Raw genomic sequence first — 20,447 nt, 5'->3', positions numbered from 1 at the left:
CCTTGATGATGATGTTTATTTGTTAGCTGCCCCATAACAAATTGTTCTCTGGGTGACTCACAGCACAGCATTAAAACATAAAATTAAAGACACATTAAATCATCGTTAACAGACCATAAGGCTGGTGGGGGCAAGGAGGAGAAAAAATACAAAATGCAATACAAAGCAATTTTAAAAACTCTTTTAAAATGTTTAAAAATCAAAATTAAAAGTTTAAATTTAAATCTTCCCTCTCTATTTCTTTTAGATACACAATTTTTTAATAAGCCCTCTGTTTTTGCTATTGGAAATTCTCTAGGTTGTTGCAGCTTGTTGTTGCATTGCAGACTTTAAAATAAATAATGCAAGCATTGCAGACTTAAATAAATAATGCAAGGGATGACTTTTGGAAACACCACTGCTTTTTGTTAAGGTAAATGCCCTCCTTCCTAGTCCTATATATTGGAACATTGGCTAGTGTTGCTTGCTTTCCACCCCATTTAGCTCTAATTAAAGTGGTCTTTGAAAGTGCAGCAAGAGAACAAACACATGCCATGCAAGTTTCTTAAATTATCTTGTATACTTTAAAAAACTTGAAATATTGTAGCATTGCATTGATTGGTCATTGACTGTAATAAATCATTACTTGTAGCTTTGCACAGAATTTGAGCTGTGGTTCGGATGATGCTTTGATTAGATTAATTCCCCCTCTTGTTAACTGTTGGTGATTTAAAGGGATTCAGAGTGTGTTTTGGCGATGGGGGGGAGGGCTTTTCTTTAATAGTCAGTCTTTTCGCAACTGCGATTCCTCAACCCCGTTTCCCATGTATTTCAATTGCTCGCCAACCACGAGGTTTTCCCAGAATGGAACCCTCGCAGTTGATGAGGGATGACTGAACAATCTTTTGTTGATGAAACAAATGTTTAGAATGTTCGGGGTTAGTTTTGGAGTGATTTGCAAGTGTAAGATTTAAGTAAAAAGGGTTACAACTTAGCAAGGCTTGTGAGAACTTGGTTTAAAAGGCAAGCAAATCATGCTTGTGTGTAGCAATTGGGCAGGAGGATACATGCCTTCAAAAACTTGAATTTGTAGCAAGACAGTATCTGCTACATCTTCATCAAGGAAGTTCTATGAGAGTATAAAGCTTCTCATATTTTCTGTATCTTCTGAAATCTGTTGTTCTCTGTTGCAAGTACAAAGTCTATTTGCAATAAGTTGTTTAGTTTTTAATAATAAAAAAGTGCAGCTGATTATGCAAATAGTTATGGGGAATGCCCCAAAGCTTATAATAAGGCTTAATTTGTTTCTGCTAATGTATTATTTGAGTCCTATAGACTTTCTCTTTCTCTTTCCCTGTTTGGGTGTGTCTCTTAGATGGAAGCATTGCTGTGCTGCATTGCAGTGGTTTCATAGCACTGTTGGCTGCTATAACAGTGACATCATCCTCTGAATTGCCAGATAAGCTCTTCTGTCTTCGTCTTAGATCTTTTGCTATATTTCTTAAAAGGATCTCAATTTACTTGGGGAAACTGTTGTCAGAGATGGGGAGACTCTTGTTTCAGCAGGGAGTCTCAGGGTGGCAACAGTGAAGGCCTGTCCTTGTGTAGTCACCAGATGAGCTGTTTGGCAACTGCAGACTAATCTCTCCGGATGATCTCAATAGGCAATGGGGCTCATCGTGAAGAAGACATTCTCTAAATTGGTTCTTGTCAGAGTACAATAGTAAATATGTAAACTAGAGGTGTAGGAAATGAAGAGGGCTTTGTTCAATAGTAAAAGCCCTTCTCTTAAGTTCCTCAGGCCCTAGCTTCACAGTCCTGCATTTCTGGGAATACATCATGAGATTCCTTTTATGGAACAAACAACAAAGGAAGCTGCTGTATACTGAGTCAGACCATTGGTCTATCTAGCTCAGTATTGTGTACACAGACTGGCAGAAGTCAGAGGGGGAACTTGAAATGTTATGCTCTTCCTAGAGCCGCTCCATCCCCTGAGGGGAATATCTTACAGTGCTCACATGTGGTCTCCCATTCAGATGCAACCAGGTTGGACCCTGCTTAGCTATGGGGACAAGTCATATTTGGTACCACAAGACCAGCTCTCCCACTGACACTTGCCTTAAAGTAAGCTTCATTGAACAAAGTGAAATTTTACTTCTGAATAAACATGCCTGATTGGGCTGCATGTCCAAAAATTCAGACTGTCTTTCAATGCAAGGTATGAGTATATGCATTCAGGGGTGAGGGCGGAGAGGGAGTGAGAGAAAAGAGAATATTGTTTTGATCAAAACCAGAGTAATTGATTCCATGTTTAATTAGCCCTAAATGGTTTGGGCCCAGGGTATTTGAGGGACCGCCTGCTCCCAAGGGTTGCTGCCCGCTTGACAAGGACATCTGAGGGGGCCCTGCTCCGGGTGCCGACAATGAGGGAGGCCCGGCTGTCGTGCACTCGGGACAGGGCCTTCTCTGTTGCTGCTCCTAGACTCTGGAATGCTCTCCCAGTGGCCATTCGTTCCTCGGACTCCATCACAGCTTTTAGAAAGCTTTTAAAGACTTGGCTTTTTACCCAGGCTTTTACATAATCGTTTTTTACTGCTGCTTTTGTGTGTTTTTATCTGTTGTCTTGTTTTTATGCTTGTTTTTCACTTGATGTTTTTACTGCTTTTTATTGTATGTTTTAATTTTTGTAAACCGCCTTGGGGTTTTCTTTTAACGAAAGGCGGTATAGAAATGTAAAAATAAATAAATAAATAAATTTAAATGTCAAATAAAATTCTGCGGGAGATAATGAATACATCACTATGTTGTCTTGGTTTAATAATGAGATGGTGTGGCTACTGATAAGACGTCTTTACAAAAATAGTTGTTGGACAGGAATTTAAAACCGATGCTAGAAGATTTCTTAACTTAATTCTTTGCAGAGGATGTTGGTGATGTAGGAGAGGAAGAAAAAGAATTTATTTCCTATGGCATAAGTACAGACATTCATTATGGAATAAAGTCAAACAGGTGAGTCAGATCTTTATTTCTCTTCTGATGCTGACTTAAGAGGTGCTCTAAAGTCTGTTTGCATTCAAGATGTTCTACATACATGTTACTAACTCTTTAAAATAAAAATAGTAAATTGCACTTTAAGAGAGTTGGAGCAGAATGATGACACGAGAGAAGGCACATTAGGCCAAAGAAGGACCTGGTTTTGTTCTGGGCTTCTGATTACTGCCTGGTAACTATTTAAACAAAATTGAGTAAAGCGGTGTTTTAAACTTGGATCCTTTCTCCTTACTGCCATTGTGCAGCTTTTAAATATATTTTGGTTCTCTGTATTCTGATCATATGCTTTCAAGCACAGATGTATTTCTGAACTAAGTATGGAAACTAACAGTAACATTATTCATCTTTATATTAGACTGCCTTTTCCAAAAGTCATAGATTACCTTAAAAGTAAATGTATGGCAGGATTTTGCAGATTCTGTGATCTTGACTTGTGTGACAATGTGGACCATAAGAAAGGATCAAACATTCTATCACCTTTTATAGAAGGTATAAGGGGTAGAAGTTGCGGGTCATATAAGAAGCTATCGTCTTGCTTTCCTTTGCACATTACCCATGTTGTGAGGAAGTAAGGGATGAGAAAATGGTGAGTAGAGTGCAGTGGGGGTGGGTTGGGGAAGAGCTTAGGGTAGGGACTGAATGACTGTCTTGCACACTGGCGTTCTAGGTCTGGGGCCCTTAGCATGCTGTGTCAGAGACTGCTGTGCAGGTAGCTCTGTCCCTCCAGGAAATTTCCATTCTCTTCCATTATACTAGTAACAGCATTCCTATAGTGGCTGTGTGCAGAGCCTGGTTTTGTTGAATTCCTTTTGTGTGCACTTGAAACGATCGGCCCTCCTTCTGTCCTGAAGAATCAGTACCACCTACCCTTGGGCAGCAGCTTAGGCAGCATGCAGATAATGCCTATAAGGTCCTGGACTATAAGATTCAGTCAGTTTCTGACTTCTCCCCCCACCCGCACCAATGAAAGTTGACTGGCAAAATTGGGGATGTTTGGGGATCTACAAAATTAGATTTGGGCTGCTGTTTTGCGAGCAGTACTGTAGAAAAGGGAGACGTTGGTACTTAAAACAATAGGAGCTTTTAGGTTTCCGGTGTCAGTGTGGGTTGTCAGGTACTTAGCCATTGCTCTACTTGTTGTAGTATTCATTTAAAACTACTTTAAAGTTGACTGAAAATTGCAGTGTTAAAAGAAGTCTAGAAGTTTCCCATGTTGGCTGACGGGGCCAGTGTTAAGAGTTCAAAGGCTAGTTCAACCCCCTGCTAAGGGCAAGGAACAGCTACAGCATCCATGACAGAAAGGCATCAGCCTCTGTTTAAAAGCCTCTAGGGGGGAAAGCCCATTCCTGCAGGAGGCAGACAGTTGCATGTGATTACAAGACCACTAGTCTCTTGCTCCAGTTGGTAAAGAGGCAACAGATACTGAGCCATGCTCCTCTTTTATTTATTTTTGCATTTATATCCCGTTCAGGATAGCTACCTAATGGCACAGCGGGGAAATGCTTGACCAACAAGCAGAAGGTTGCCGGTTTGAATCCCCACTGGTGTGTTTCCCAGACTATGGGAAACACCTATATTGGGCAGCAGCGATATAGGAAGATGCTGAAAGGCATCATCTCATACTGCGCGGGAGGAGGCAATGGTAAACCCCTCCTCTGTTCTACCAAAGAAAAACACAGAGCTCTGTGGGTGTTAGGAGTCGAAATTGACTTGGCAGCACACTTTACTTTACATTTTTCTAGGGAACCCAGAATGGAGTACATGTTATGTTTATCCTTACAACAGCCCAGTGAGGTAGGTTAGGTTGAGAGTTAAATGACCGGCCCAGAGTCACCTTGTGAGTTTTATGGCTGAACAACTCTCCCCAGTCCTAGTCCAGCAATCTAACTACTGGTTCCTGCCTGCCTTTATAGCGAAGACTTATGGAACTCTGACTTATGGTGGTTGGTGTTCATTTCCCAGAAAGAGTTAAGGGAAATGTTCACCTGCGCATGCGCGAAAAAGGCTTCTTAGAAGCCATTTGCAGCGCAGCCGGCAAGGGGGAAGGCAGGGAGTTCTGGCGCTCGTCCCCCTTGCGAAGGGAAGGGAAGGGCCGGGCTGGGCCGGCCTGGCAGGGGTCTTGAAGGCTTGAATGGGGCGGCCGCCAGCCGAGCGGGGGCATTAAAGAGGGCGGCAGGGACTGGGAGATACCCTGCCGCCCGATTCAGAATTTGAACGGAGGGAACGCCGAGAGGGGGAATGAAGCGGGCGGCAGGGAGGCATGCCGCCCGCTTACTCACATAAATACGGTGTCGTTCTTGGGAGGGTGAGTAAAGCCCCCCCCCGTACTCCTGTGGAACCCCCCACCCGAACCAAAACCACCCCGTGTCCGGACCGGTCTGGAGGCCTTTAGAATGGCCTCCGAACCGGTCCGTGCACATGACTACTGTGGAATGCATTCCCGGCAGAAATCCACAATTTGAATTCTTTACTGGCCTTTAGGAGAGCCCTTAAAACCTATCTGTCTGGCCTGGCCTTCCAGGGTTTTTAAATAGTTCTAATTGGCTTTAATGTTGTAACCTGGTTTTCAGGGTTTTTTAATTGTTGTGATTGTTTAGTTGCTGTTTTATGATGTTTTAATTGTTAATTGCTGTCTTATACTGTTTTATAATTTCTGTTTTAATTGTTAACTGATTTTAATGGTTCTGTTTTAATTGTAAACCGCCCTGAGCCATTTTGGAAGGTGGTATAAAAATTGAATGAATGAATGAATAAATAATAGATGTAGCTTCCTTTTAGACAGTGGAGTCCCCCACAGCATGCTTAATACCAGCAAGTGTGAACCAGGCCTCAATAGCTGTAGCCTTCCTGACAGTGGCTGCTTCAAAGCAGTGCAGTGCATGTTAATTTGTAAGCATCCTATGCCCCAAAAAGGTCTGTGTTCTCAAATTAGGTTGAATAGTTGCTTACTAATATTTCTTTGATTGGTCAACAGTTTGGCATTCATTAAGCGAGCACCAATCATTGATGCAGACAAGCCTGTGTCCTCACAGCTCAGAGTTCTCACTCTCAGTGAAGACTCTCCATATGAAACTTTGCATTCCTTCATTAGCAATGCTGTTGCTCCCTTCTTTAAGTCTTACATCAGAGAGTCTGGCAAAGCAGACAGGTAAGTGCCTTAATTTGTACAAATTCTGTTTTGTAAACCAAGGAATAAATAATATTTAGCATTTCTGCAGTGTTTTTGAGTGCCCAAGGTACTTCACATTATCTTGTCATCTTTACAATACCCTTGCTACGTTAGTAAGTTTTAGCCACCCCCATCTGTAATGTGGGGATGATAAGACTGTGGGAATGGCTTGTCTAAGGCAACCTAGTGGCAGAGGTAGGATCTGAACCAGGGAAGTCCTGGTTCAGCCCCTCTAAATAAAGAGTGGGATAATAACACATGGAAAGCAGATTATGGCCAGGATTGTAACTGCTTCATGTGCATATTAAGCACACATGTATGTGTGGACTAAGGCTTCCCCAAGTTCCTCTCCTGACCACAGCTTCTCATGCTGCATCAGAGGCTGCTCTCAAAGGTCCCCATATTTGGGGAGCTAGTTGTCATACCAGCCTAGAGGACATAGTTAGAAGGCGGCACCTTTGAAATTGCATGTAACAGAAGCTGACTGTTTGGCCCTTTGAATCCTGACTTCTTATTAACTTAAAACAATTTGAAATTTTGTAACATCTTCTGTTCTTGTGGGGCTAGGGGAGAGCAGCCCAAAATTGCATATACATGTCTTGTAAAAAATGTTCTCTCTGAGTTGGATTTTTATTTAGTTGGCGTCTGTTCCCTCAGGGATGGTGATAAAATGGCTCCCTCAGTTGAGAAAAAAATTGCAGAACTTGAAATGGGACTTCTGCATCTGCAACAGAATATTGAAATACCAGAAATTAGCTTGCCAATTCATCCAATTATTACCAATGTTGCCAAGCAGTGCTATGAACGTGGTGAAAAGCCAAAAGTTACTGACTTTGGAGATAAAGTGGAAGACCCAACTTTTCTCAACCAGCTTCAGTCTGGAGTTAATCGCTGGATTAGAGAAATCCAAAAGGTAAATCAACAAAGGGAGTTTAGTATTGCAGCTGTTTTCAGACTTGGGTTCCCAGATGTTGTTGGACTAAAACTCCCATCATCCTTGCCATAACCTATTGTGGTTGGGGATGATTGGAATTTTAGTCCAACATCTGGGCACCCAAGCTTGAGAACACCTGTAGTTTTGTGTTGGACATTTGAGTGTTGACTTCAAAGGATATATTTTCCTTTGAGTTCATTGTTGGATTCCTTACCAACTGCCTTTTGATAGTGAGGTTGCCACTTTCAGTAGTATGATCTGGCTAAATATATATAACAATAATTATTATCATCATCATCCATCACCGCCACCACATCATAGAACAGTGGTTTCTCACATTGAATCAGAGAAACCCTAGAGACATTATTAGAGTTTTCTCATTGAGAAGATCAGTATAGACAGATGAGCTTCCCTTGACCAATGGCTATCACTCTCTCCTGCTATGTGCAGCCTTAGGAGATTTTTAGTTGTTTGTATGGGGCACTAGAAGAACTCTTAACTGGTGCCCAGCATAAACTGAGAATAAACTCACCAGAACTCTTTGCAATACACATGGGTTCTTCAGCAGACAAGCTGATGTGCAAAGGATTCCCTTGAGGTTGGAAATTTGTAAAAAAAAAAATCAAGAGTATGGGAGGAGATCACTTTTCTAGACTTAATTAGTGTTAGTAGCAGGATTTTTAGTTCTTCTGGCATACATAGGTAGCTAGGCAGCATCTTATTTGTTCCACGTTGTAATAGCCAAGTACAGCAGGTACTGAATACATGATGTTATGCCTCAAGCTGATTTGATTTCAGCATTGATGGAACAGAAGAAGCATTGTTAAGCTCTTCACTTTCTTTCCCCTCAAGGTGACCAAACTAGATCGTGATCCTGCCTCAGGCACTGCTTTGCAAGAAATTAGCTTCTGGCTGAACTTGGAACGTGCTCTTTACCGTATTCAGGAGAAGCGTGAAAGCCCTGAAGTCCTCTTAACTTTGGATATCTTGAAACATGGCAAACGGTTTCATGCTACTGTTAGCTTTGATACAGACACAGGTAAGGCCTTATAGAAGCTGCCCAGAAATGAAACTTGTCAGAGTTCTTGGGACATGTGAAAGCACTGCAGTTTTCTTAGCTTCTTCTAAAATATTGCTGGAAGAGTGAAACCTAGTTTCTCTTATACCATCTAGGTCTAAAACAAGCACTAGAGACCGTAAATGACTACAATCCATTGATGAAAGATTTCCCTCTGAATGACTTGCTGTCTGCTACTGAGCTGGATAAAATAAGGCAGGCATTGGTTGCAATATTCACTCACCTGAGAAAAATCAGAAATACAAAGTACCCTATTCAAAGGGCACTGCGCCTAGTGGAAGCCATTTCAAGAGACCTGAGCTCTCAGCTACTCAAAGTATTGGGAACACGAAAACTGATGCATGTTGCCTATGAAGAATTTGAGAAGGTGAGTCCTTGTTTAAACGTGTAGGGGGCTGGCAGCATTAGAGAATTTTGAGCTTTACATTTGGGAAAAACATAGATGAGATGTGGTAAATCTAGCTCACAGACTCACATCTCACTCCTAACTCACACACCCAGCCTCAGCAGTGGCAGTGGAGAAGCCCAGTCCTGATAGGTTGAAAAATGTGAAATTTATTTAGTAATTGTTTTTAAAAGGGGTTTTCGACAACTTCCAGCCTCCCAGTGATTGTGCATTTCCAAAATTGAAGATGAAGGCAGTGCCAGGGTTAGGCTATCATGTAAACCATGGTTTAGATTGTGGTAAACGATCATAGGAAAGCCACTTCATGCACCAAAGGAAGAAATCAAAAGCTTCCATTTTGATTTTAAACTAACCTTAGCTTCACATGTCATCTGAACTCAGAATTATGGTTAGTTTTAATTGCAGTTTGTTCAGACAAACCAGGATCAAAACTGGCTTCAGATCCTGGTTTGTGAAGAAACCACCATTGAAACTAACCGCATTTCCCAGAGTTTGGACTACACACAGAGCTATAGTTTGGTTTAAAATCAAAAGCAGAAGCTTTCAGTCTCTTCTGGTGCACTGAGGAAAGGGAACATGCTAGTCCAAAGCTCTCCCAGACTCATTCATTATAATCGAAACTCATCCAAACTTTACCTAGCTTCCTGCTGCAGAACCCCTGATCTCTTTTCCCAAGGTTTTGAGCAGGGCTGCACAACGTCTGCCCTCCAGCTGTTGTTGGACTACAACACTCATCATCCCTGACTATTGACCAATGTGTCTAGGGAAGATGAGTGTTGTAGTCCACAACAGCTGGAGGGCCGAAGTTGTGCAGCCCTGCTTTAGAGGTGCATCCCCTAAACTTACCCTAGTGGATACATATAGGGCACTGAGAGACTGTGAAGGTGTGTGTTCAGTGTCTGTATTGAATCCCCTTTCAGGTCATGATAGCATGCTTTGAAGTCTTCCAGACATGGGATGATGAATATGAGAAACTGCAGGTCCTCTTACGAGACATTGTAAAAAGAAAGCGAGAAGAGAATCTGAAGATGGTGTGGCGCATCAATCCTGCCCACCGAAAATTGCAGGCTCGTCTTGACCAAATGAGGAAATTCAGGCGCCAGCATGAGCAACTGAGAGCAGTTATTGTGAGAGTCTTAAGACCTCAGGTAATACCCTTTTCCCCGCTGTTTGGCCTGTTGATAATGATCAATGCTTTTTGAACGTGAGTAACATTATCTTATGCAACTAGTTCTGTCAAAGCTAAGAGACTCAGAGCCCACTCTCCTCTAGCCCTAGATCTTCTCTTTTGAATAGTATCTTAAAGGCTGCTTTTAATTCAGGAGGGCTGGTTCCAAATCCACTTCCAAAGGAATTGCTTAAATGTCAAAGCGCTCCCCCTACTGGCTTCAGGATAAATTCATGAAACGTTTGCTATCCATGTAGTTGTAAAAGACATTAAAAATAGGAGCTGAGCAACTGTGATAAACTAAGGCTGCCACAGGATAATGCCTGGCTGTGGTTGAGATCTTGTTAGTGATCCATATAACTGCATGTTTCTGGATAGGATGACTGTTACTGCTAGTGTTCCAATAAAATTTGCTAAACTATGTGGTCACCTTCTGCAGGTAACTGCAGTGGCCCAGCAAAATCAGGGGGAAGTACCTGAACCCCAGGATATGAAAGTAGCAGAAGTTCTATTCGATGCTGCTGATGCAAATGCAATTGAAGAAGTAAACCTTGCTTATGAGAACGTCAAAGAAGTGGATGGTTTGGATGTTTCAAAAGAAGGCACAGAGGCCTGGGAGGCTGCAATGAAGCGATATGATGAAAGAATTGATAGAGTTGAAACCCGCATTACTGCCCGTCTAAGAGACCAGCTTGGCACTGCAAAGAATGCAAATGAAATGTTCAGGATTTTCTCCAGGTTCAATGCTCTGTTTGTCAGGCCCCACATCAGAGGTGCCATCCGTGAATACCAAACACAGTTGATCCAGCGTGTGAAAGACGACATAGAGTCACTTCATGACAAATTCAAAGTGCAGTATCCACAAAGTCAGGCTTGTAAAATGAGTCATGTTCGGGACTTGCCACCAGTTTCTGGTTCTATCATCTGGGCTAAACAGATTGACAGGCAGCTCACGGCCTATATGAAACGTGTTGAAGATGTTCTTGGAAAGGGTTGGGAGAACCATGTGGAAGGTCAGAAACTGAAGCAAGATGGAGACAGCTTCCGTATGAAGCTCAACACTCAAGAAATATTTGATGACTGGGCTAGGAAGGTTCAGCAGCGTAACCTTGGCGTCTCTGGTCGCATTTTTACCATTGAAAGCACTCGCGTTAGAGGCCGCACGGGAAATGTCCTCAAACTAAAGGTCAACTTCCTCCCAGAAATAATTACGCTGTCGAAAGAAGTCCGTAACCTTAAGTGGCTTGGGTTCCGTGTCCCCCTTGCAATTGTCAACAAAGCTCACCAAGCAAATCAGCTCTACCCCTTTGCTATTTCTCTGATTGAAAGTGTCCGTACATATGAACGGACTTGTGAGAAGGTGGAAGAACGGAACACCATTTCCCTCTTAGTTGCTGGTCTGAAGAAGGAAGTGCAGGCTTTGATTGGAGAAGGCATTGCTTTGGTGTGGGAATCGTACAAACTTGACCCATATGTGCAACGACTGGCAGAAACTGTTTTCAACTTCCAAGAAAAGGTTGGTTAGTTCTGTCTTTTAGCATTTACATTTTTGTGTTTGAAATGCAAAGGTGAATGATGTACCTTAATAATGTTTCAACATGGAAACCAGGAGGAATTGCTATAAGGCTGTTCAGGGTGGTTACAGTTGTTCTTCCAGACTGACTTAACTGTTGCTATCGTCTAACATAGTCATGGATTCTGGTGGACCCTTTTAAATAAGACAATTCAACCAAAAATCAGTCACATTGGCCCTTTTGTTATGTAAACATTTTTGTAAAGGCCAAAGGAGCAGGAGTTCTTCAGTTGCCAAAAATGCTGTAAACCTGGTTAATTTTACTGGTGCATCTTAAAAAATTCAAAATCTGGATAGTGATCCATTGGCTCATTAGAATAATGGGTTCCGCGCCTGCGCGTGAACCTCTTTGGTTGACTAGATAGCTCCTCGCCCAACCATCTAAAAATTATTGGGGGTTAAAAAGATAGTAAATTACTCATTTAGTGATGAGTAGGTAGCTGTATGGAAAAGGACCACTTTGAATACTGAAGCTGGATTTTAAATACTGCTTTCATTTGTCTTTCAGGTGGATGACTTGCTTATCATTGAAGAGAAAATAGACCTGGAAGTTAGATCCTTGGAAACTTGCATGTATGATCACAAAACCTTCTCAGAAATTCTGAACAGAGTTCAAAAAGCTGTGGATGATTTAAATCTTCATTCATATTCCAATTTGCCAATCTGGGTTAATAAGCTGGACATGGAGGTAAGGTTCGAAGGCTGTTGCAAAGAGGTTATAACCTTAAGCTTACTAAATATTGTCTGGCTTGCAAGTTTGAGAGACCTTGAGGTAAAGGGCTGCTGGAGTCAACAGTTATTTAGATATCTCATTTTCTCTTGCTTACTGGAACACTGGATTAGTCGTGTTTGTGATGGAAATTTAGATCCAAGTTTCATTGTTTGGGTACCACTGAGAGAATAATACTTATCTCAGATTTTCAGTTCAGAGAGTAATGCAAGGTTGACAGCTTAACATGGTTAGGGTTCACAGCTTGCAGGAAACCCCTAATTTTAAGGCAGGAGACTGGTGGTAATGTCTAAATCTGTGCTTTTGTCAATGCTTTTATTTCCTAGATTGAGAGAATACTGGGAGTTCGTCTGCAAGCTGGGCTGAGAGCATGGACACAAGTTCTTATGGGGCAAGCTGATGACAAAGCAGAAGTGGACATGGACACTGATGCTCCACAAGTTAGTCATAAACCAGGCGGAGAACCGAAGATCAAAGTAAGTGTTTTTTATTTGAATTGGATCCCTGCAGTCTTGTATGCTAGAAACTACTCATACGGGATCTGAAATAAAATTGCAGAGACCTTGTATTGCAATATAAATAAGGTTTCGCCTCTTTACTTATTGCACAAATGCAAAATATGTAACTTGAACAGGCATCCAAAGAATCCTTCATATGATTACATGAAGAAATGTTTACATGATAGGCAACCAGATGTTATGAAATAAGTATATTATGTGAAGAAAATGAATACATATTTACTTACAAATGCAGAATTTAAATTTTTTGTTACATAGTGTTAACAGTACCATCTGCTCCCATGATCCATTAGTTTCATAAACAAAATAACAGGACCCTACCCACAAAGAGCATCCAATTTAAATTTTGTCAGAGTGAAAGATAGAAGGAAAGGAGGCAAAGAATGAATGGAAACCAATGCAGTTACATGTATCTAGACTTTGTTACAGCTGGGGAGGGGTGTTAAGCCAAAACCTTCATTGCAGTATGTTTGAGGGAAGATTGGAAGGAAGGAAGAGTATGCAGCTCTGCATCTAGTGTAACTTGTTTTCATGTAATAAATATACAATGCTGTGGCAAACAAGTTAGCTTCTGTAATATACACTTGTGTTTATAACTTTTCAGTTCTTGTGCCATAATCAAATTTAGAATAAAGCTATTTTCCTTGGGGGGCTTCTGATTGTGTGATGTATATTGTTGGATGGCTTCAGCTAGCAAAACTGAATGCACCCTTTTTTTATTCCTGCAGAATGTTGTGCATGAACTGCGGATAACCAATCAGGTAATCTACTTGAATCCACCAATTGAAGACTGCAGATATAAACTTTTTCAAGAATTGTTTGCCTGGAAGATGGTAATACTGTCATTGCCTAGAATCCAAAGTCAGAGGTATCAGGTAAGAATGAAGAAATGTACTTTTAAATCAAAGAGGGCTTGAGTAGACTCAACATATATGGCACACATCTAATATATATGTTTTCATTAACTTTTAACAATTGTTCATTGATTTGTAATTTATGCATGTGGTTTGTCATCTGGATTTTGCTAGGTGGGTGTGCACTACGAGTTGTCAGAAGAGGAGAAATTCTACCGAAATGCACTGACACGGATGCCTGATGGCCCTTCAGCACTTGAAGAGTCTTACTCTGCAGTCATGGGGATTGTAACAGAGGTTGAACAGTATGTTAAGGTAGGACATAAATTCTGTTCGCTTTATCCAGTAGCATCTGAATTGTGAAAATGAGTTGTTCAGGACTTCTTTTTGTGTATTTGTGCTTGATCATTAGGTTTGGCTGCAATACCAGTGCCTGTGGGATATGCAAGCTGAGAATATCTACAACCGCCTTGGAGAAGACTTAAATAAGTGGCAAGCACTCTTGGTTCAGATAAGAAAAGCCAGAGGAACCTTTGACAATGCAGAAACCAGAAAGGAATTTGGGCCTGTTATCATAGACTATGGAAAGGTAACCATTCCGAAATATCCTAGATTCACCATTAATGGAATCTTTTATTTATTTATTTTTGTAGTCATTGATATTGCCTGTTTCGTTAGTACTTTCATGTATTTAATGTAAACTAACTAGATGCGGGGGAGGGAAAGCAAATGCATTATTAAAGAGTAAAACTAGCACTGTGTGTCTTAACTGTGCAGGTGCAATCCAAGGTGAACTTGAAATATGACTCTTGGCATAAAGAAGTGCTCAGCAAATTTGGCCAAATGCTAGGTCAAAATATGACCGAGTTCCATTCTCAAATTTCCAAGGTAAGAATGCTTGTAACTTAGGTTGCCAAAAGTTGTTGGTTGGTTTACTGTTTTTCAGCAACAAAACAGTTCTCAAAATGGTTTACATGGCAAATTGAATAAGAAGATGGTTCACAGTCTAAAGAGAAACACAGGAACAATGCGAGTAATAGCCATTGAAAGGGATGTTATGTTAGGTTGAGTAGGGGCATTTGCTATTCCCCTTCTTAAAGGGGAATAACTTAAAAGTTGCCTCTTAGGACAAAATCAAGAAAATGGCTTGTGTCTCCCTTAGTTAGCTAATAACAGCATCTTTGCTCTGATTTTGCACATGGAATGAAAGAAATGGCACAAGGTTATACTGGCCCAGGACATTCTTGGCACTTACTGATTTAGGGACCTCAAAACAAAAACCCCATGAATAACACTGGAATGTCAAATAGCATGTGCTCCTCTACTTGCCTATGCTGCAGTGTGCTACTTGGACATGGTTCATGCCACCTTAGAGGTCTGCTGTACCGTTTGAGCAGAGAATCTAAACCATATTCCCTTCCTTTATCATAAAATCTGAGTTTGTTTTTCTGTTCTTTTAAAAATATTTTGTTCAATTACTTAGTCCCGGCAAGAACTGGAGCAGCATTCAGTGGACACAGCTAGCACATCGGATGCAGTGACGTTCATCACATACGTGCAGTCGCTGAAACGCAAAATTAAGCAATTTGAGAAACAAGTTGAGGTAAGTCTTCTGTGACAGAATTCTACAAGTAATTCAACGCTCCATAGTTAAATATCTTATAATGCAAGATCTAACCCTATTCAAGATAAAACTTTGCTGTTTATATCCTGTTCAGATGATACTTCTAAATATAACAATCCTTCTAGAAGTTTATTGCAGCTGACATCATCTTATATCTTAAAGATAATAAATTTAGTTCCGCATAAGCTTTCATGGGCTTCTCCTGAATCTGATGTAGACTATAATACACAAAAGCCTATGCTGAATTTTTGTTAACCTTCAAGGTTTATTTCTAGCTGATAAACCCTCTACTAGGAATATATGGTGACTGTGCTTTAAGAGTAGTTTTGAACTCTTGCACTGAACTTCTAACTTGCATGTGTTCTTGGCATAGCCTTAACATGCTTTGACTGTCCATAGCTATACCGCAATGGACAGCGCTTGCTCGAGAAACAGAGATTCCAATTTCCTTCATCCTGGCTGTACATTGATAACATAGAAGGAGAATGGGGTGCTTTCAATGACATCATGCGCCGCAAGGACTCTGCCATTCAGCAACAAGTTGCAAACTTGCAAATGAAGATTGTTCAAGAGGATCGAGCAGTGGAGAGCCGCACAATTGACTTGCTGACCGACTGGGAAAAAACAAAGCCTGTAACGGTAAGTTTCTCTCTCATTGCTTAGTTACTGGAACTGTATCCCCAGGAAAAAGTCTCTCTCGCTCTCCCCCTCCCCCCCACCCCAAGTTACTTGGAACAAGCAGACTGTGATGCCTGGGAACCTGGTATGCACTATCTGATACCTTGCTTAATAGAAACATCAGGAAATGAGGACGCTTGTACTTTTCCCTCTGAATGGGGACATGAAGATGTCTGAAAATAGTAAAGGGAATAGTAAAGTTGTATACAAACTACAAAGCTGAAACTTGATATACACACAATCAAAAGTGGTTAGTCATGTAATAGTAACTTGTAATCATGCACACCCTGCTTGGGGCTCCTTGAAAGAGCAGGATATGAATGTAAATATAAAAATATCAACTTCATGATACTAAGATATTGCTGCTTTCTTAAGGGCAATCTACGTCCAGAAGAAGCTCTTCAGGCACTTACCATCTATGAAGGAAAATTTGGGAGGTTGAAGGATGACCGTGAGAAATGTGCAAAGGCCAAGGAAGCATTGGAACTTACAGATACAGGACTCCTCAGTGGTAGTGAAGAACGTGTACAGGTATGAAAATCCAATAATTGTGTCCATAAATTCTAGCAGTATTTTCTGTAACTGAACCAGAAAGAAGTCTAACCAGCTATAGCCACATATGTCTCCATTGACTTTACAGTGTGTTGAAGACTCTTTTTGTATTGTAGGTTGCTTTAGAAGAGCTGCAAGACCTCAAAGGAGTCTGGTCTGAGCTTTCCAAGGTCTGGGAACAGATTGATCAAATGAAGGAGCAACCATGGGTTTCAGTACAACCTCGCAAGGTAGCTGTAGAAGACATGTGCATGCGTGCGCATGTGTATCTTCCATGATTTTTAAAATAATGCCTAGCCTTATAGCATAGAAGTGAATAGTATTGCCTGTCAAGTGGCATTTATTGCAGAAATGTCATCAAAGACCAAAGGTTTTATTGGGCCCGTTGATTCCCACTGTGGCCCACAGTACCACACCACACTCCACATGTTATGAAACCGTCTACAAGGCTACCACATTAATACCATTAGTATGGCAAAAGGGCTAATATATCAGTGGCTGCTACTGCATGCCCCTGTTCAACATCCTGCTGAAATTCTAACAGAGTGCCAGGTATCCAGGGGTGTAACACTTGTGGGTTACTAGTATTTGTAACTAAGGGAGGAGGATGTGGAATGATGGTGGCTTGTGGAGGTGGAGACTTGGATGACGGGTGTTGGATGTTTTGGTTGGCAGGATGGGTGAGTCGCAACCTTAGCATGTGGAAGGCAAGGGTAGTATGTGGGGAGCTAGTGAACCTCTAGTCTGCTACTGATCCCCATCTCTTGGCAAAAGTGGTGATTTTTTAAAAAGCAATAAAAGATGAGACACGGGGATTTGGCCATTGCATCTTCTGGGGAAGGGGTTTGATCCTCGTTGAGTTTGACACCCCAAACTAATGCTGCAACTGAAAGCAAGGTAGTATACATTGTATACTACCTGTCTAGTTGAAGCATGTAACACTCACACTCTAATTTACAACAAAAATCATCCAAAATGGAGGGGGCTGCCTTAGGAAATGTTTGAATTCTGTGACGATGCAGCTCCTAGATGTCCTGTTGTTGTTCTTAGTTAAAATACACCGCAACACTAGTTTTGAGGCACTGCGGCTTCTTAATTGGATTTCACCTTGGGTTGCCAATTCCAGGTCTGATTTGGGGAAATTGGGGAGAGACTTTGAATCTGGCACCTTCTGATCAATTTTTGAGGGATGTTCTGATTGTGGATGAGCTTTTAATGAAGATGACGAATTAATAATCAGCCTTTTTCTGTCTAATTCTTAACTACTCCTATCTTCTTCACAGCTTCGACAAAGTTTAGATGGCTTACTAAACCAGCTGAAAAACTTCCCTGCTCGCTTGAGGCAATATGCTTCCTATGAATATGTTCAGAGACTTCTGAAAGGTTACATGAAGGTAAGCTTGCTTTTTGCGGAAGCTTTGAATATACCAGCATGTTAATCTGCAACACACCAATTTTACTTTTCTACTTTTTAAAAACCTTTCTCTCAGATAAACATGTTGGTGATCGAGCTGAAGTCGGAGGCCCTTAAAGATCGTCACTGGAAACAACTGATGAAAAGGCTGCATGTGAATTGGGTGGTTTCTGAACTAACTCTGGGACAGATCTGGGATGTTGACTTGCAGAAGAATGAACTGATTGTGAAAGATGTGCTACTTGTGGCACAGGGAGAGATGGCGTTGGAAGAATTTTTGAAGCAGGTTACTATTGGTTTGGAATACTTCTAGTGCTGCAGGAATGTTCTAGCCTATATCGTAGGGAATTTCCCTAAAATAAAATAAAAATAGTGAGCCTTTGCAACTGTAACTGACACAAGACAAACTTAGACACTTTGGTTACCATCGCTTTTATTTGTGAGCTTAATGTAGAGAGAGAGCAAAGGAAAAAAAACTCTCCAGCATACAGGGGTATGGAAGGAGTGCTTCCTGTGAAAGAAAGATGTCAGGAGCCAGTGCTCAGCCAGTTCCTCAGGCTTGGGAAGCATCTATCTCTCTATTTCCTGATTCTGCAGTCCTGGGAAGCATCTCTGCTTCCTGGTCACATCATGAGGTGTCAAAGAGGCAGCTGCTTCTCCCTGTCAACTTTGTAATTCCCAAGAAAGTCCTGCATCAGACTTTCCAAAAGCCATCTAACGATTTCTGTTCGATGGTAGAGCTTTAGTTCTAAGTAAGTGTGTAACTGCTCTGCAAATACTTGATGTAGGAGAAACCATTATTTAGACCCCATAGACAGAACTACTTGAGAACTTAGCAGCCTAACATCTGTCCTCCATTACATGAAAGGATCCTTTGCTTATGTTAACACAGAATACTGTGTAGGTGGCTTTTTAAAAGAAACTGCATGAGACTGACCGGCTGAGCATACTTGTATCAAGTTACCGTAACACACATTTTAAAGCATTACTTTGTTTTTCTTTTTAAAGATAAGAGAAGTGTGGAACACCTATGAACTGGATTTGGTTAACTACCAGAACAAATGCCGCTTGATTCGTGGTTGGGATGATCTTTTCAATAAAGTCAAAGAGCACATCAACAGTGTCTCTGCAATGAAGCTCTCGCCATACTACAAGGTAGAGGCTAAATGTATCTTTCACCTTTTCCCCCCGTTTCACTCAGTTTTGAGTGCTATGTCAAGACATATTCTTCAGCTTACACCTTTTGTGTAGCTTTGACAAACTAGCAAGGACGGAACACAGCTATATGACCTGCCTTAAATCTGTATGTTAACAGGCTTCTAATGCTAGCAAAACTGGAAGAGTTTAATTTTGTTTCATTGAGTGAAATTGTGCTTGATCTGTAGGTTTTTGAAGAAGATGCTCTGAGCTGGGAAGACAAACTAAATCGTATCATGGCACTCTTTGATGTCTGGATAGATGTCCAGAGGCGCTGGGTCTACCTGGAAGGCATTTTCACTGGTAGTGCTGATATCAAGCACCTACTGCCTGTTGAAACACAGAGATTCCAAAGGTAATGCTCCAATCTCATGTTTGGATGTAAATGTGAGAATCACAGTAACTAGTTGACTAACTTCTTCCTTGCACACTGACTGAGAAGCTGAGCAGGTTGATCCATCCCTGTTCTAATACTCTCTTGTCTTGACTTTGCAGCATCAGTACAGAGTTTCTGGCCCTCATGAAAAAGGTGTCGAAATCTCCCCTGGTCATGGATGTCTTGAATATTCAGGGTGTCCAGAGATCACTGGAAAGACTAGCAGACTTGCTCGGAAAGATCCAAAAGGCTTTGGGAGAATACCTGGAGAGAGAGAGATCTTCATTCCCTCGGTAAAGAATTGGGACTCTTCAGCACATCACGTTACATATAATCCTGTATTTATAAAATTGTCTATATGCTCTCTTAAATTTAAAAAAACCAGCTTTCTTTGGCATTAACATTGTTCTCCAAATTCTATATCATCTAATGATCCCCTTCTTCTAATCTTGCATCTTTGATCAAAAATTGTAAGCCATCATTTAAATTTTAACATTGGAAATAACTTCCTTCTTAAAAACTAGTGGGTGTTTTCAAAATTATGTTCACACTACACTATAAGATGAATTCTCTAAATACTTCTTGTGTTGTGGTGAAGAGTTATGTATACATCTGGGAGGAGTAGATCTAACTACATAGTTTAGCTTTTGGATTGGAAAGAACTCTACAGTTTCTGCATTCCAGCTATTTTTAGTGTGTCAGAACAGAGCTTTCCATGAAGACTTGGACCAGAATTAATTATATATGTAAAAAGGGATCAGTGGCTTGCAAATAGTATGGCAACTATGTTCCAGTTTTCTAATTTTACTGTACGAGATCAATTTGTATGGTAGCATCCAGATACTTGTCACTTTTTATGTTTTCTATGTTTACTGTATCCAATTTGGTCAATTAAGATTTCGAGCTTTTTTTTTTTAGGTTTTACTTTGTTGGTGATGAAGACTTGCTTGAAATAATAGGGAACAGCAAGAATGTAGCAAAATTGCAGAAACACTTCAAGAAGATGTTTGCTGGAGTGTCAAGCATCATTCTCAATGAAGACAACTCTGTTGTTCTGGGAATATCTTCACGTGAGGGAGAAGAGGTATAATGGCATTCTCTGAGTCATTTGGTGTGTTTAAGGGATGGCTCTAAAAAAAAAACCCC

General features: G+C 41.0%; 1 protein-coding gene across 1 annotated transcript in view; it reads left to right on the top strand.

Moving 5' to 3' along the window:
- The window catches only part of DYNC1H1 (dynein cytoplasmic 1 heavy chain 1), a 94,013-nt gene that overhangs the window by 6,104 nt on the left and 67,462 nt on the right, over positions 1-20,447 (top strand). The window contains exons 2-24 of the mRNA XM_053246649.1: positions 2,901-2,988; positions 6,005-6,178; positions 6,857-7,112; positions 7,986-8,172; positions 8,307-8,578; positions 9,538-9,765; positions 10,225-11,301; positions 11,867-12,046; positions 12,415-12,564; positions 13,335-13,481; positions 13,635-13,775; positions 13,873-14,049; positions 14,238-14,348; positions 14,944-15,063; positions 15,484-15,723; positions 16,138-16,293; positions 16,431-16,544; positions 17,598-17,708; positions 17,805-18,014; positions 18,737-18,883; positions 19,114-19,280; positions 19,421-19,594; positions 20,220-20,385. Coding sequence (XP_053102624.1) covers positions 2,901-2,988; positions 6,005-6,178; positions 6,857-7,112; positions 7,986-8,172; positions 8,307-8,578; positions 9,538-9,765; positions 10,225-11,301; positions 11,867-12,046; positions 12,415-12,564; positions 13,335-13,481; positions 13,635-13,775; positions 13,873-14,049; positions 14,238-14,348; positions 14,944-15,063; positions 15,484-15,723; positions 16,138-16,293; positions 16,431-16,544; positions 17,598-17,708; positions 17,805-18,014; positions 18,737-18,883; positions 19,114-19,280; positions 19,421-19,594; positions 20,220-20,385 — 4,793 coding nt within the window. The remainder of the gene's footprint in view (positions 1-2,900; positions 2,989-6,004; positions 6,179-6,856; positions 7,113-7,985; positions 8,173-8,306; positions 8,579-9,537; positions 9,766-10,224; positions 11,302-11,866; positions 12,047-12,414; positions 12,565-13,334; positions 13,482-13,634; positions 13,776-13,872; positions 14,050-14,237; positions 14,349-14,943; positions 15,064-15,483; positions 15,724-16,137; positions 16,294-16,430; positions 16,545-17,597; positions 17,709-17,804; positions 18,015-18,736; positions 18,884-19,113; positions 19,281-19,420; positions 19,595-20,219; positions 20,386-20,447) is intronic.

The sequence above is a fragment of the Hemicordylus capensis genome, chromosome 1 (assembly GCF_027244095.1).
Source record: "Hemicordylus capensis ecotype Gifberg chromosome 1, rHemCap1.1.pri, whole genome shotgun sequence".
Taxonomy (NCBI): domain Eukaryota; kingdom Metazoa; phylum Chordata; class Lepidosauria; order Squamata; family Cordylidae; genus Hemicordylus; species Hemicordylus capensis.
This window is presented reverse-complemented; position numbering and strand designations above follow the sequence as displayed.